The 15893-nt window shown below is 34.4% G+C and overlaps 1 protein-coding gene across 6 annotated transcripts in view; it reads left to right on the top strand.

The window, feature by feature from the left end:
• CEP112 (centrosomal protein 112) overlaps positions 1 to 15893 on the top strand; it is a 328322-nt gene that overhangs the window by 68803 nt on the left and 243626 nt on the right. For all 6 annotated transcript variants that reach the window (XM_015589808.2, XM_015589807.2, XM_006912420.3 and 3 more), the window contains 4 exons: positions 5787 to 5941; positions 6256 to 6385; positions 7264 to 7356; positions 8506 to 8565. In XM_015589808.2, the coding sequence (XP_015445294.1) occupies positions 5787 to 5941; positions 6256 to 6385; positions 7264 to 7356; positions 8506 to 8565 (438 nt within the window). The remainder of the gene's footprint in view (positions 1 to 5786; positions 5942 to 6255; positions 6386 to 7263; positions 7357 to 8505; positions 8566 to 15893) is intronic.

Here is a 15893-nt window from a genome sequence, read left to right as displayed (position 1 = left end):
GAATGCCGAAGGCCAGGTAGAGCAGCGAAACAAAGACGAGCTCTTCCTTTTTATTCACATTCCCTGATAGTCTGAATTCTGTTTATGGACCTGATCCAGATTAAGAGTCCCAACCTAATGAGTATCAAAAGGCTTGAGGCACCTGAAAATTTTTGTTAACTGTTATTAACTGACTATTACCGTGCGCAGTGGCATGCAACGACCCATAGAGCCACTTACTAGAGCCACTACTCTCTGAGCTAGCTAGAATTTGTCATTTTATAGTCGTCACCAGCATTTCTTCTCCTGACCTCCTGAGGAAGAAATTCCCAAATAGCTCCAGTTCATCATTTTGAATAAGATGATCATTTAAAAAAAGGATTTTATTTTCTAGGACAGTTTTAGATTTATAGAAAATTTGAGAAGAGAGTACAGAGAATTCCCATACACTTCACACCCAGTTTCCCCTTAGAAACATCTTGCATTATTTTGATACATTTTATAATAAATCTTACCAAGATTGACACATTATTATTAACTGAAGTCCACAGTTTATTCACTTTTTTTTTTTTAGTTTTTACCAACTGTCCTTTTTCTTTCCCAGGAGCTCACGCAGGGCACCACATTAAATTTAGCTGTCATGTCTCCTTAGCCTCCTCTCGGATATCACAGTATCTCACACTTCCCTTGTTTTTCATGACCTTGACAGTTTTCAGGAATGCGGGTCATGCCCCTCTGTTGGGTTTTGTCTCCTGTTTTTCTCATGATTAGACTCGGGTTATGAGTTGAGGCAGTAAGATCCCCAAGGTAAAGGCTCTTCTTATCACATCACATTAAGGGTCCAATCTGTTAATGACTTACCGCTCTTGATATTGACCTTGAACACCTGGCTGAGGGTTAGATTTTCCTGGTCCTCTTTGGAAGGAAGTGACTGTGTGCAGCATGTGCTTAAGAAGTGGGGAGTTACACTTTCCATCCTTGAGGATAGAGTTTCTACATAAATTATTTGGAGTTTTTCTGCATGGGAAATTTGTCTCTTCTCCCTCATATATTAATATATTCAATCATATCAGTATGGACTCAGGTATTTTTTTATTTTATACACTGAGTTATAATCCAATATTACTTAATTGCACTGCTGAAATTGTGCCAGCTTTAGCCATTAGGAGCTTTTTCAGTGGGCTCCTGTACTCCTTTGATATACCCTTATCAGTGTGGATTATGTGGAGAATGATATTAGAAACCAACATCTGTGTGCTAGGTATGCTCGTTACTGCTGGGGTGTAATTTCTTTTAGGCCCTCTCACCTGACAAAGCAGAGGAGTGTGTGTATATTACTAACCTGTGTATATATGCATGTCTATAAACATTTCTGTGTATAGTCATCTGTATCTATATTGAACTAAACATACTTTCTTCCTGACGTAACACTGATCCATTACCACATGGGTTATTCTAGCCTCCTCCCCTTGTGTATCTGTAAATTCTCAATCCAATAGTGGACACTTGACTTCCAACATCTTCTATCCACTTACTTAATCATTCAGTTCCAGTGTACGTGTCCACCAGTATCAGAGTTGTTCATCCATACCCCCACGGGGACCAGCTTTGTCACCCAGAATACAGTGCTTATGTGCAGTTCTTTTTGCCTTTGGTCTTAGAGATGCCACTCATTTCAAAATTGCTTAGGTCATAGTTTCTCCCCATCTTTTCAATGAAGCTTTTTTATATATTTGTAATTAGATTTTCTTGTCACAGTCTGCATTTCTTCCTGGGATTCCCCTCAACTTCTAAATAATTTTTTTAACTTGCATAAAATAAGGTTCATTCTTTGTGCTTTAAAATTTCATGGATTTTGATACATGCATCTTGTCATGTATCCACCATTATAGTATCATTATATTTCACTGTCCTAAAAATCACTTGTGCTTCACCCTATTGACCCCTTACACCTTTCCCTAAAATTCTTGCCGACCCATTGATCTTTTGTATTGACTGTCTAGTTTTGCTTTAAATATCATATAATTGGAAATATACAGTATGTAACCTTTTCAGACTGGCTTCTTCCATTAAGCCAGTCTTTTGTGGCTTGATAGCTCATTTCTTTTGATTGCTGAATAATATTCAATGATATAGATATACTATAGTTTGTCTATCCATAAGGTAACTATTGGAGAAGTACATCTTGGTTGTGTCCATTTTTTTTTGCAATTATGAATAAAGTTGTTATACATATTCACTTGCAAGTTTTTACATGAACGTAGTTTCAAATCAGTTGTGACTTAGCAATTTCACCGCAGGAAGTACAGCCAAAGGGAATAAGTGCACATATGTACCAAAAACAAGTATTAAAGTGTTCATAGCAACATTATTTTTAATAGCCAAACATGGAAAACAACCCATCAGTAAAATGGATAAATTATTTTAAGTATATTCACATTATAGAACACTGTCTATAGCTTTGAAAAAGTTTAATTAAGCTATTGCCGTATGCCATGACATGGATGAAGCTCACAGACACATGATATACATGATGAAGCCTGACCCAAGCACTCTGTGATTTCATTTATAGAAAGTTCAACAAAAGGCAAAGTGGTTTTTTTTTTTTGTGATAAAAGTCTCAATAGTGACTACCTTTGTGTAAAGGATGACTTTGGAGTGGCTGGTAATGTTCACATCTTATAGTGGCTCTTGGGTGTTTTAAATTTGCAAAATATTATCAAAATGTATACTTAAAATCTGTGCATCTTTTTGTATATATGTCATATTTCAAGAAGAAGTTTATGAAATAAGATAAAACGTATTGCTTCCTTTGCCGTCGGAGTTGTTATTTTGGACTCTAAATAGTTTTCGAATGCTCACTCTAATTTTTGACTCCTCCGGGATTTCAAACAAAGTTTGTATGTCCAACTCCTGCATTTCTTATTCTGTCTATTGGTTGTATAACTGAATGTCCATTGCATAGTTCACAATTTCTTAATACTTGTTGAAAATCACTTGTATATTTCCTACCAAAATAATACCCCTTTTTAAACTTTCTCTTAATTCTCAATGTGCCAATTCTCTAGGCCTATTAGATTTCGAACCTGAAGGATTAATGATTTTTGCCACTTCTCTTCTTCGTTTAGTATTTTACTTAATCATACTCTTTACTTCTCTGAAAATTTTCTTGGGTCCACTCTTCCCTTCTGTTTCCACAGCTACCACTTGAGTTCAGGCCATTGTTGCCTCATTCTGGGACTCCTCCAGTAACTTGCCAGTTTCTCTCCCTGTGTCCTCTTGCTCCACATCTCACAAATGCAGTTTGTCCCGTTTTCGCATGATCAAGAACTTGAATTATTAATCTAATGCCTATTATGACTACTGCTTACAACCCATGTCTTTTCAAGAACTCCACCCTAGTCTTTCGAGTGCTACCTTTGAGTTCACAATGTGGAAAGACAGTCTCTGTACCCAAGGTAATCTGTCATTAACTATGCAGTTACTTGTTCCTTCCCTGATCCTGTTGTTACATCCCCCTAAATTCTCTTTCTGCTCTGTCTGCTACAGCCCCAAAATATGATTCTACATCAACGCCTTTATTTCCTGAATAACTTTTACCCCATTTTGAGGCCTCCACTATTTTGTGTCTGTTCCATTCTTTGTGTTCACTTTTAAAAAGATTATTTTGGCCAAATATTGTTGTCCTTAAGGTATCTTGTATATGTCTTTAGGCTTTCCTTTGACATTATAAGTTTTAAAATTGTTTTATATACTTTGTGCCTATTTTATTTGGTGTAAGACACTATGAAGGTTAAGAAAATGCTTAAAAAATAAATAATAAAAGTTACAAATAAATAAATAACAAAATGAATAATGTCATATTTGCTTCTTGAGTCTGAAAGTTGTATCAGTATATATTCAAGTATTTAATAAATATAAGTCTTAATGCAGAAGACTATGTATGGATGTGATGGATTGCATTCATTGATTTTCAAATGTTGAACCAGCTTTGCATACCTGAGGGAGCTAATCTTTTAATTTTATTACTGATGAAGTAATTGGGAATGTACTCTTCATATTTGTATGGTGCTAGAGTAAATTATTTTATGAAAATTTTTTTATGAAAAAGTAAGCATAGTCTTGAATTAGAAAAAATCATTTCATGATAATATTCAGGATGGACAGTTTAATTTGTTCAAACGAGAGAAAGACTATATATAAATATCATTGAATGAGATTATTTAATCGTTAGTCACCATTGTAGTGCTGATATAGTTATAAAAAACAAAACAGGGAAAAGGTTAGAGTTATTCAGTGCAGTTTGAAATGCAAAAGTCAGAAGGTGGTCTCATGATACCCCAGTCACATTGCCACTAGTCAAGAGAGAGGGAGAGAGAGACAGAGAGACAGAGACAGAGAGAGGGTAGGAGGGAGGGAGAAGCGGGCGGGGCGGGGAGGAGGAGAGGGAGGGGGTCGAAATTTTATTTTTAGAGAGTTCAAGGTTTATATTTTAAAACTGATATCTTAAAGATTATTTTTGTAGTATTTTAAAACTGATTACTTTTGATTTACTTTAAGCTAATTATGATATATATTTAAGAAATCATTGAGTAATGAGCCATCTTTATTATAATAGGATACTTAGAGACATTTTGTGGTAATTATTTCTACACCTCTATTCCCTTATCAAATTATATAATTTAATATTTGTGAGTCTCATTTCCCTTGTAATGAATGTTCTTATTAAAGGGCCTGAGAAGTGAATAGACTTTCAGTATCCTGCTCATTATATTATAAATTATTCTAGCTAGGAAGCATTACAGCCTGAAAATTACAGAGTTAAAAAGAAATGTCATGTCGGGTATGGTTACCAACAGCAGTAACAGTTTGGGAGGCAAAGAAAGAGACCTCAAGTATTCCCGTGTTACGTTTCAGCTTTCTTATGGGTCCCTTATGTTTCAAAATGATATGTCTGCCTGAGGTATTTCAGCAAATCCATTCTATGTTAATCCCATGGGCAGAGTGTCATAGTTTTGGAGGCAGTATAATGAAGTGAAGTAGGTTTTGGATCAGGGAGATTTTAGATCAAATTCTGTTCTGTTGCTTACCAGTGGGTGAGTATAGGCAAGTTAATCATTTTTGCTAAATCTCATTTTTCTCATATTTAAAACGATGTCAGTAATACCTAGCTCATAGTTTTCGGGGAAAGATTGCATGACACGATGCTTGTGAAGCACTCAACACAGTACCTGGTCTAGTAAAACACTCAGTGGTGGCTGTTACCTTCATCGGAATATGTTGGTTGTCCGTAAAGTTTTGAGTATTTCTATTTGGGTTATGAATTTCCTTTTAAAAATATTATTATTCCATTGCTTTTATTTTAAAAAGTTTTTGAATCATCAAACGAAGAGCAGAAAACACTGCTGAGTACTCATCTAACAAACATAAATGTCTTAAGTTGCGTGAAGAGACTGTAACCTTCCTGACGATAGGGACTTCATCTCTTATTTACTGTGATGTTCCTAGGTCCTAGAATAGTACTAGATTCAGTAAATATTCATCAGGTGAATGATTGAATGAATGACTAAAAGCATATAAACACAATGGTCTTGTTTTTATGGTAGAAAGCATTCTTTTTTTTTTTTTTTTAAAAAAAGACTTGGTTAATATAGAGATTGGTTTAATTTTTATTAGTATGGTTTACGATGCATTTGTTTTCTATATTCTTGTCTCTAATAGGATAGATATTTTCTTCAGGCTACTTCATGATGCTGAGTGCAACAAAGTCAGTCGGAGACTTTTTTAACAATGACCTATTCTTTTAGAACCAGATGGTCAAAGAGCTGGAGTCCCGTGTCCAGCAGCTGACTGGAGAAGCAGAGAACAGTAATTTACAGAAGCAGAAATTAATTCAAGAAAAATTGGAACTCGAGAGATGTTACCAGATAACATGTAGTGAATTACAAGAAGTAAAGGCAAGGTATTGTCTGAAGTCAGATATTTCTCAGGTGTGGCCATAAAATACTGATGTTAACTCTGTAAAATATCTGCCAGAATTAATCACGTGCTCTGCATTAATGTTGAGAGGTTTCCAACCTAAATACTGCCATTTGTTTATCTTTTAATTCCCATTTAAAGTAAGTATAATGCTTTAAAAAAGTTGAAAAAATGTAGATACCTATTTGATATATTGAAAGATGACAGTGCATTTGGATTTGCTTGACTAAAAAATTCCATTCTAGGGATTGATTCTAAATATATTGGAAGTATATTTTATTCTGTTATTGCTTTTAGGCGCAACACACTGCATAGAGAGAAGGATCGTCTTATAAATGATTATGAGCAAAACGTGAAAATCTTACAAACCAAATACGATGCTGATATAAACCTTCTGAAAAAGGAACATGCTCTTTCAGCTTCTAAGGTATTGTATATGCTGCTAAATATGACCCTTCAAAGTAGTTATTTACTCAGCTTGTAGCCATGGGGAGCCTTGTAGGAGCTATTTGGGATTAGCTTTATTCTTGCTTTATTCTTGCTTTATTCTTGAAATAACTGATCTAATTTTTATTGGTATTTAAAATACTTAGAATCTAAATGTCTGATATATAGCATAACACAAATATTTAATAAACTGAATTCTGCCATAATAAGTTAACTCTTTTAAGTACCACAGTTTTTAAAGGAGGAAACATGAAAATCCAAGAAGAAATGTTCAGTTGTGTTAATGATACATTTTTAGGTAACTGTGTACATTATAATTATTATTTGGAAATGTCGGTTATGTTTTAATTTTCCTGTCGTATACACATATGAGCCCATACACACCTCACTGGCACCCACATACTTTGTGTCTGAGAATTGACATTTTCTGCAAAGAGAATTCTATAGCTACTATTCCATGGTAGTCAATTATGTGATATGTCATGAATTAAATGTTTCGGTAGATTTGGTTTTAAAATTAAAATCTAAAAAGTTTTTTGTAAACATGATTTTTACATTAGTATTATTTCGATGTTTTTACATATGTATTATTTCTATATTTTTACTTTAGTATTATTTCTATATTATTTTTACATTAATGTTATTTCTATTATAAAAATTTAATTTATATTTTTACTTTAAAAGATTAACTTTTTTACTTTTGTTAAAAAACTTTTTTTTTTAATTCAGATTTATAGATCATTTAAATTTTGATTGAACCTTCAAGGGGAAAAAAGGTAAATTTATTCAACCAGAAGTTGTAGTATGGTACAAAAATCAATATTCTGTTTTTTATTCTTCTTCTTATAACCCTCCTAGTCATCTGGTATGATTAAAGAATTAGAACAGAATGTCTGTCAGTTAAAGCAGCAATTACAGGAATCAGAACTGCAAAGAAAGCAGCAGCTGAAGGTGAGTCTCATATTTTTACATAGAACAATGACTAAAACTGACCTTTCCTTTTCTTGACTTATATGTACAAATACGAGTGAAAAAAATCTCTTAGAAATGTAAGTGGCCATTTCTGGTTCTTTTATTGCATTGGGTCATTTTTCATCATATTTACTCCTTTTAACAAAAGTAGATGCTAATGAGATATAGCAAATAAAGAACAACAATTTTAATTTGTTTAATCTCTCTTTTGAGATTAGTTTAAAAAATAAGCCTTATTTAAATATATTATTATTTGTTATTTTTAATTAAGTTTTGACATGTAATTGACATATAATATCCTGTTAGTTTCAAGTGTATATCATAGTGATTTGATATTTTACATACATTAGGGCAGGATCCCCAGGATAAGTCTAGTTGCCATTTGTTACCAACTGTACAAAGTTATTACAATAATTTGACTATATTCCCTATGCTGTACGTTACATTCTCTTACGTACTTATTTTATAACTAGAAGTTTGTAGTGCCTCTTAATCCCCTTTATCTGTTGCGCCCACCCCTCAACTCCTTCCTCCTCTGGTAACCACTAGTTTGTTTCCTGAATCTATGAGTCTGTTTCTGTTTTGTTGGTTCCTTTATTTTGTTTTTCAGATTCTGCATATAAGTGAAATCACATGGTATTTGTCTTTCTCTGACTTATTTCACTTCACATAATACCCTCTAGGTCCTAAGAATAATTTTCTCCCTTTAAATTATTATCTGCCAGTCTTCATAATTTCTCTGTCTCTTTCACACTATCTAGATCTTACTTTTTCCCTCATGGTCAAAAAGTACCAGGGACCTAGTATATGATATAACTTCAAATTCATTATTTCCACATTGAATCAGTTGGTCATCTTTAAGTAATCTCCAAATTCTGAGGGTCAGAACTTTCTCTTATACTTTTGCAAGCAGTAACATCCTCAAATAACTCAGGTTTTGTAGCCTCTAACATAAAGCTGATCACGTTTCTATCTGTAGTTTAGAAAATTGTATGGGCAGGGCGCTCTTACTAGTATGTGGCTCAAAGCTTGTCATCCAGTAGATTGATTTATTTCATTAGATTACTAATTTTATTGACTCTAGTAGGAATTTTAAGTATACTATAAATAAATATTTATCGTTTACAGGATCAAGAAAATAGGTTTCAAATGGAGAAAAGTCATTTAAAATGCACCTGTGATAAAAAGGTAATATATTTATAAGATATTTGAAATAGCAAATGAGGCAATTAGGAATGATTTTTGTATTTTATATTTAATGAGCAAAGTATATATTTTAATTTCTCATAATAACACTATGAAATTTTATTTTCTTTCTACCTGTTATAGTTGATGGGCATTATTTTGTATTCTGGTGTATCATGTGTTTTCTGATGTATATTGGAACTCTAAATATTTAACCAAAGAATGTAAAACAATGAAAGAGTTGTCTCCTAAAAAATTGATTAATAATTATTTCTTGTCCTTTATAATAGTGAATATTTCTGTAGACATAAGCTGGTGTCCCTGGTATCAATAATAACTGGGATTTCATTGACACACTGTTAACACTTTGGCAATAAAGTGCAGAATTATATAGGTTTGTGACTTATAAAACTTCAATCTTGAATTTCTTGTTTGCTATATAGTATAGAAAGTAAATGAGTACTTGAATAGCAAAGATTTTGGTGCTGATTTTATAATATTTACTATTCTAACATTTACCAAATTAATCTATTTGTAAAATACACTCAGAATATGCAAAAAAGATTAACCCTCCAACTCAAAATTAATGCATACAAATTAAAATTAAACAGGTTTTACAGCATGAAACTTTTTAAAAACCTATAATATCATATCTTATCTGTATAGTCACTCAGCAAATATTCATTAAATGGTTTCATTGGCAGAGTATCTTACCAGGTCCTGGGATTGGGAGACGGGTAAAGGATGGATTAGACATAAATTCTGCCCTCTTGGAGCTGAATGTCTAAGAATAAGGTTTCTGTCATTTGGAAAAGTCACGATCTCATCTGATCTTGGAAGCTAAGCAGGGTTGTGCCTGGTTAATACTTGGATGGGAGACCACCTAGGAAGACCGGATGCTGTAGGTGTAAAAAAAATAAAAAGTCAATACTGACATGTATGTATTGATCTGAATATGTGCTCTTTAGAATTATAATAAATTTTCTTATTGTTAAAGTTTTTTTGGCTGCAGTTTGAATACAGCTCAATTCAGGATCTTACATATATTTTACATCTACAAAATGATAACAGGAGAGGGAAATAATGCTTTTACTGAACTAAAGAAATTTTTCGGTTTTTACTGTCGAGCCATGCAGCTTCATAAATTTTTTACTTATCAAAAGACTGTACATTACAATAAGCCTCTCTCCCACTGTAGAAGGGAGGCACATCTTCTGGGTGTACATTTTAGTCCATTGTTCATTCTTTGGGCAGATATCTGGCTTCCCATCCATTAAGGAACACCTTCCTGGCCTCCCGCTCCTGGTCTTACACTCTGAGGTCAGCCCTCTTCCTGAGAGATGGTATCTCTGTACCTGTGAGACAGAGAGAGGGCTGGTAGCAAGGAGAAAGGCATGCACTAATTTTAAAAGAATGTATTCCTATCCCAAACTTATTTAAGTCTTACTGAGGACTGTTAGGTAGATAGAGCTGGAAAGACAGTCTTTCTCCTTTTTTGGTCTCTATCTTAACAACTAGTTGAACTGTCACCTGCCTCTCTGCCTGATGGACACACTCAAGATACAGAATGTTAGAGCTCAACTGCCTTCCAACCATTCCTATTCTGTTTCACTTCAGGGAGCAGACCTGGAGCCTTTCTGTCAGGCGTCATAACTACAGCTTTTCTTTTTCCATGAGGTATCAATTGCCTAGCTTTTTAACAATGTAACTAGTTAAAGTGTGTTAATTGTTTTCAGTGTAAGTAAGACGTGTTTAAAATAATAGCACCTTTAAAAGAAAAATAAGCATATTTGTTTCCATTGCATATGTTCCAACATTGTTTATATTGGAAGAAAATGTTGCACAGCATGTCACATTTTGTTTTACAATTAATTCCATAATCTCCTCCTTTTAAATTGACATCTGTTCTTTCTTTATTAAACCTGCTGTGATCTCAGTCCTTGAAGATTTGATGTCTTGTGCCCCCCTCAGGGAATATCCTTTTTGACTGCTCAGCGAGCTGACATAAATCTCACATAGCCCTGGACTGTGGAACTGGATAGTGAAATGGGATGTTTAGGGCTTTTGTTTGTTAGACGGTGTTACAGGTGTGCACATTCAATAACTTTTGGTATAAAACTTAGTTCTGAATATCTGTTCAAGAGGCGGAAATGCCATCTGAATGACATTATTTCCTCATGCCAATAAGAAAGCAGAGCGAGAGACTCTAACTCGTCTCAGAGGTAAGAGAAACAGCATCAGATGCTATCCCTAATTTAAGCACACATTATCTAATGGTCTTTACTGATCTCTAGTGGCTATTGCCTGCCTTAAGATCTTTGAACATCAAACAAATAATAGGTAGTAAAACTAAATGTCATTGTTTGATGAAGTGTCCTAATCTGTTAAATCAGGAAATGGGTAGGCTAAATGATTTTACTAGCAAGGAAACACCTGCCTCCTACAAATAACCTATTGCTTGTTTTCCAAACAGGCACCAGAGAGTAAAAGATGGTGGTGTTTACCTAAAGAAATTCACGAGACAGATGTTAAGCATGTATATTCAAAACTGGAAATATCTACTTATAATAATTCTGACGTAACTCTGTAACAAATGAGATATAAAATATAATGGTGTTCAGAACCACTAAAAATAGTTATTTGAGTTTTAACATTCATATGTAATTCTTTTAATTAGGTTAAAAATAATTTAAAATTTCCGCAGCTTTACATATATCGTATGGTATTTTCCAACCACTACTGGCATGATTGTCTTTAAGAGGACACGGGCCTTGAGTGACGTTTTGAAAAAATGATTTTGTGCGGTGAAACGAGTTATGAAAGTCCCGCAGCCCAGCCCCCATATTATTCATGCTGTGAAGTTGAGATTGGCGCACCTAAGAGAGACAGTGGAGTTATCCAGCCAGTCGATGGGGCCATTGGCAGTTCGACGCCCTGTGCTCTGCCGTGATGTCTGCCACAGCTATCTATTTCCTTATGGATAGCAGAATTCTTGCTTATTTATATAAGTACTCATTTCTCGATTACTTAAATTTTTAGGATGAAAAGGAGTAGAATATACATTTAGTAAATGTTCAACAAATGCATTTATAGTTACTAGAATCTTAAATTTAAAACAAAATATTTACAACAAACTCATGTTTGAGAATATATGCTCTATCTTTGAGTCTCTGGTTTGTTTTCCATTCTTTAAATTATTAACATTTATTTTTGGTAATAATATATAGTGGGGAAAGGATTACAAGCAAATTAGTTCAAGCCTTATTCCGCACTGCCATTAATACATTAAAAAGGAAAGATCGACAATAGCATTGTTCCTATTACCCACAACTATCTGAAACACAGGTAAAACCAAAAATATAATTTAAAAGGCCCTTAAATATACAATACAAATATATTCAATTAAGAACAGACAAACCCAGAACAGCATTTATTGACTATTCTAGTGGGGGCCAGGTATTGTGCTGGGTGCTGGGGATATAAAAATAAATGAGAAACAGCTTCTAGCTTTAAGGAGCCCCCAGCTCAAAAGTCTGTGCATTGACACATGCATGTTTAACTCAGAGGGAAGTCTCCCACTCAGTCCCATTCCTGCATTAGAAATGGTTCTAATAGTTTTAGAAGCATAAATTAGATCAAGGTGCTTGAGTTAGCACACTGACCAAGAATTGGGAAGCGGCAGTCGAAAACTTGACAGAGGTTAAGAGTGAATTGCAAATGATAAAAAGCACTTAAGAGAACTCAAAATTCTTAGCAATTCAGGGGCCATTTTTTAAAAGGGCAGATAGTCCATCTAAGAGAATTACTGTTTTGTGGCATGCTGTGATTTTGGGTATTCGTAACGACTTCGAGTTTTCAAGAAAATGTTTGTGTGTAGAGTGTTTAATCTGAGAAGGTAATGATAATAATTATCAGTTGTTGAGCATTTATTATCTTCCAAATATTGTTCTAAGAGCTTTACACGGAGTAATTTATTAGCTCATTACAATTTCTTTTATATACTCTCTCTTATCCCATTTTTCGAGGAGGCAACTGAGGCACAGAATATTAAGTAACTTGTGAAGGACCAGAGACACAAACCCACGCAGTCTGACTCAAGAGCTTGTACTTATAGTCATCATTTAATTGTAGATAGATTTTTCTCAAAAAAAGGTTAATATTTTGAAGTTTCCACTTAAAGGGATAAATCTCAAATTATGCTTTCATGGAGAGAGTTTTGAGTCCCAGGAAAAAAAAAATTTTGAGTGGGAAATACAGGGGAAGCCCTGGTAGCACAGCCCCAACGTAAAATACTGTTGATGCATCAGTAACTGTGATAGTGCCTCCTTGTTAGTTTTCCATACACGTAATGCATTGTTTCAGAGGACCAGAGAAGTAGGCTGCGGGATGTGGAGAAAAATGCCTCCTCAGAAGACATCCCCGAACCCTCCTGGGGATTTCCTGGGAATTGAATTTTAGCTGCAGCTCCGGGGAGGAGACCACACTGGGAGACATGCAAGAGAAGCAAGGTTATGCACCCTGTATTTTTTGTCAAGCACTGAATCTGAACAGATAATACACTGTTCAAGCCAGAATACTGGGGAAATACTGTAGAGCGGAGGAAGACTCAGAGAAAGGAGTTTTCTCCTGAAAACATTATCATTCCAAAAGAAAACATTAAGAAATTCATCAGTAGCATACCAGAAAATATGATGTCTATGATAGAGGAACAGATATCATAGAGAAAGAAAAGGATGAAGTAAAGAAAAAGAAATGGAGGTAATTGTCATAGGAAGGGTTGTAAGGAACCTAAAACAGTAGCAGATTTGAAATCCACGTAGGAGCTGGTTAGGGGTAAACAGATGTTGTAAAGAATTAAATCAATGACATGAAGGATAAACCACTATCTTTTGAACTGCAAAGGAAAAAGGCAAGGAATAAACAATTTAGAGAAAAAGATAGATGTTAAGGCAGAAAATAGAAAACCAGTGTACAACAATTGATATTCCTGAAGGGAAGACTAAGAATAAATTAACACAAAAATAACCAAAGATATGAGAACACTTTTCTGAAGGTCTGTGTGTGCACCCTGTATCAGATAAGAATCAATAAAAAGAGATTTAAAAACATTTGAGTTGCAATACAAAGAAAATGGTCTTATGCAGTCCAGGCCGAGAGGAAAGCAAGTCAGATGACTTTAGTCTTAGTTCAAATCTGAATGTCATAAAACAATACAGTGATATATGGTTTGTTTTTAGACCAAAATGTTATGACTCAAGAATCTTATACACTTTCCTTTGTGTGTAAAGGCAGCAGGATGACTTTCCTGGACATGCAAAGCTTCAAAGATATGTCATTTAGATATTCTTTTTGAAAATAAAATTACTGAAAGATTTTATTTAAAATCTTAGGTACTTTAAAAACCTAAGGATAAGCAAAAAATCAAATCAAAACGAAACAAGAATAAAGAGTAGCGGTGAATGCCAAAATTAACTAAACTAGTGATGACTTCAAATGTTTATCGTGTACATGATGCAAAACAATGCAGATGTCCCCCAAAATTCTTGAGAGGTATGTAAAGTTAAAAAAGTGTTAAAAACAACTACTTAGGTCAACATTCCCAGATTATTTAAAAGAAAACCAAAATAGATAGAAATAGTAAACATATACTAAGCTATTATTTGAAAGATAGAACACAGAAGTTAATTTTACTTGCTGACTATTAGAGAAATATAGGTTAAAATAATTGTGAAATCTTTATAGGATCACTGGTGAAATTAAAAATGGTCTCTATCAATCAGAACATGGAGGACTTTGGAATAAAAAGAGTCGTATAAAAAAGGAACACGAGAAACTAGGGAGCATAAAGAAAAATTGCACAAATAAGTATTTTAGATATAATAACATCAAATATTCTCTATTAAAATAAGAAAATGTATAATTTGGGTCAAAAGTCAAATCTGTGTGATATTACAAGAGACTTAAAATTAGTTAACAGAGAAACAGCAAAGCAGAAGGATAGGTGAGTCTGTGTAAGTGACGCCAGTGGAAAGTACAGTTGAGACATAAACTTCGCCAACGCTGGTTTCTCCCTTAGCTTTCTTCCCTGTGGTCATTTTCCCACCTTCCACTCAAATAGATTTGTTTTTCTTTGTGTTTTTATTTAAGTTAGTGTTTGGATTTTCACTTAAGATTTTATTTCAGGAAAGGATTTACTGATATAAAAACATGTTTTTGTATTAGGTCATCTCTTAGTTTAATTTTGAGACGAATTCTTTGATTCTATACTAAAGACGTGGGATGGTGCTTCTGTTGCTTTAATAATATATTTGCTCCAATTTAGCATGCCTTCTGTGTGCCAGGCACTGTAATACATTCTAGGGATCCAAGATAAGTAAGATATAAGTAATTTCAATCTTGAACCTGATAAAATTTTGGACAATAGATCCCCTTCTCCCCCATGTAAAGTAAAATAACTGTAGAGGCAAAAATTTGCAAGGCAAGTTAGTTGCTCCTTCTCTCCTGTTAAGGTAGGTATTTATGAGGCATTTTAATTTTACCATTTAAAATATGGGTGCGGGGCTCCAGTCTCCTAAACCTGCTGATAGTCCACCCCACCACCTACATGTTCCTCTGTCTCTAGTTTTTTTCCCACCTGGTGATTGCCGTTACAGCTGCCAGTAGAAGGCTTTTGATATTCTCATGGAAAATATTCTCTCTGCTCAGGCCTTTCATTCATTCATTCATTCATTCATTTATTCATCCATTTTACTAAAACACCAAGGGAAAAAATACAAAAGAATTATAAAGGAAAAGATCAAAGAATATAGAGTTTGTAAGTTAACTAGGACTTCATCCAAACTACTATAAATAGCTAATGACAGGTAGTTTTGGCTGGCAGTGATTCAGTGTTTGAAAAGGTTCGTGTCAAAGAATATAGAGTTTGTAAGTTAACTAGGACTCCATCCAAACTACTATAAATAGCTAACAACAGGTAGTTTTGGCTGGCATTGATTCAGTGTTTGAAAAGGTTTGTGACTGTGTGTGTGTGTTTGTGTGTGTGTGTTGGGGGGGTTTGTTCTTGTCATTCCTCTCCCATCCCCCACACCCAGCAGTTGCACTGTCAGTCTCACCTGGCTTGCCCACAGGTGTGTAGCTGGTCTCCCTACCCCACTGAGCGACTTGAGTTTTCTTACCTACCAGCTGGCTCTGCACCCTCAGTTGCCATGTCCAGGGAGCCATGGCTGCTGGTTACTCCCCCCTTTCCTCCAGCTACACTGGTTTCCTTTTCTAATTTTTTGGCTAATAGGTAATTAAAAAAAAAATTCAAGTGATCGATCTCTTTTTGAGTT

This window comes from Pteropus alecto, unplaced genomic scaffold, assembly GCF_000325575.1.
Source record: "Pteropus alecto unplaced genomic scaffold, ASM32557v1 scaffold134, whole genome shotgun sequence".
Taxonomy (NCBI): Eukaryota; Metazoa; Chordata; class Mammalia; order Chiroptera; family Pteropodidae; genus Pteropus; species Pteropus alecto.
Note: the sequence above shows the minus strand (reverse complement) of the source record. Positions and strands in the feature narration are given on the sequence as shown.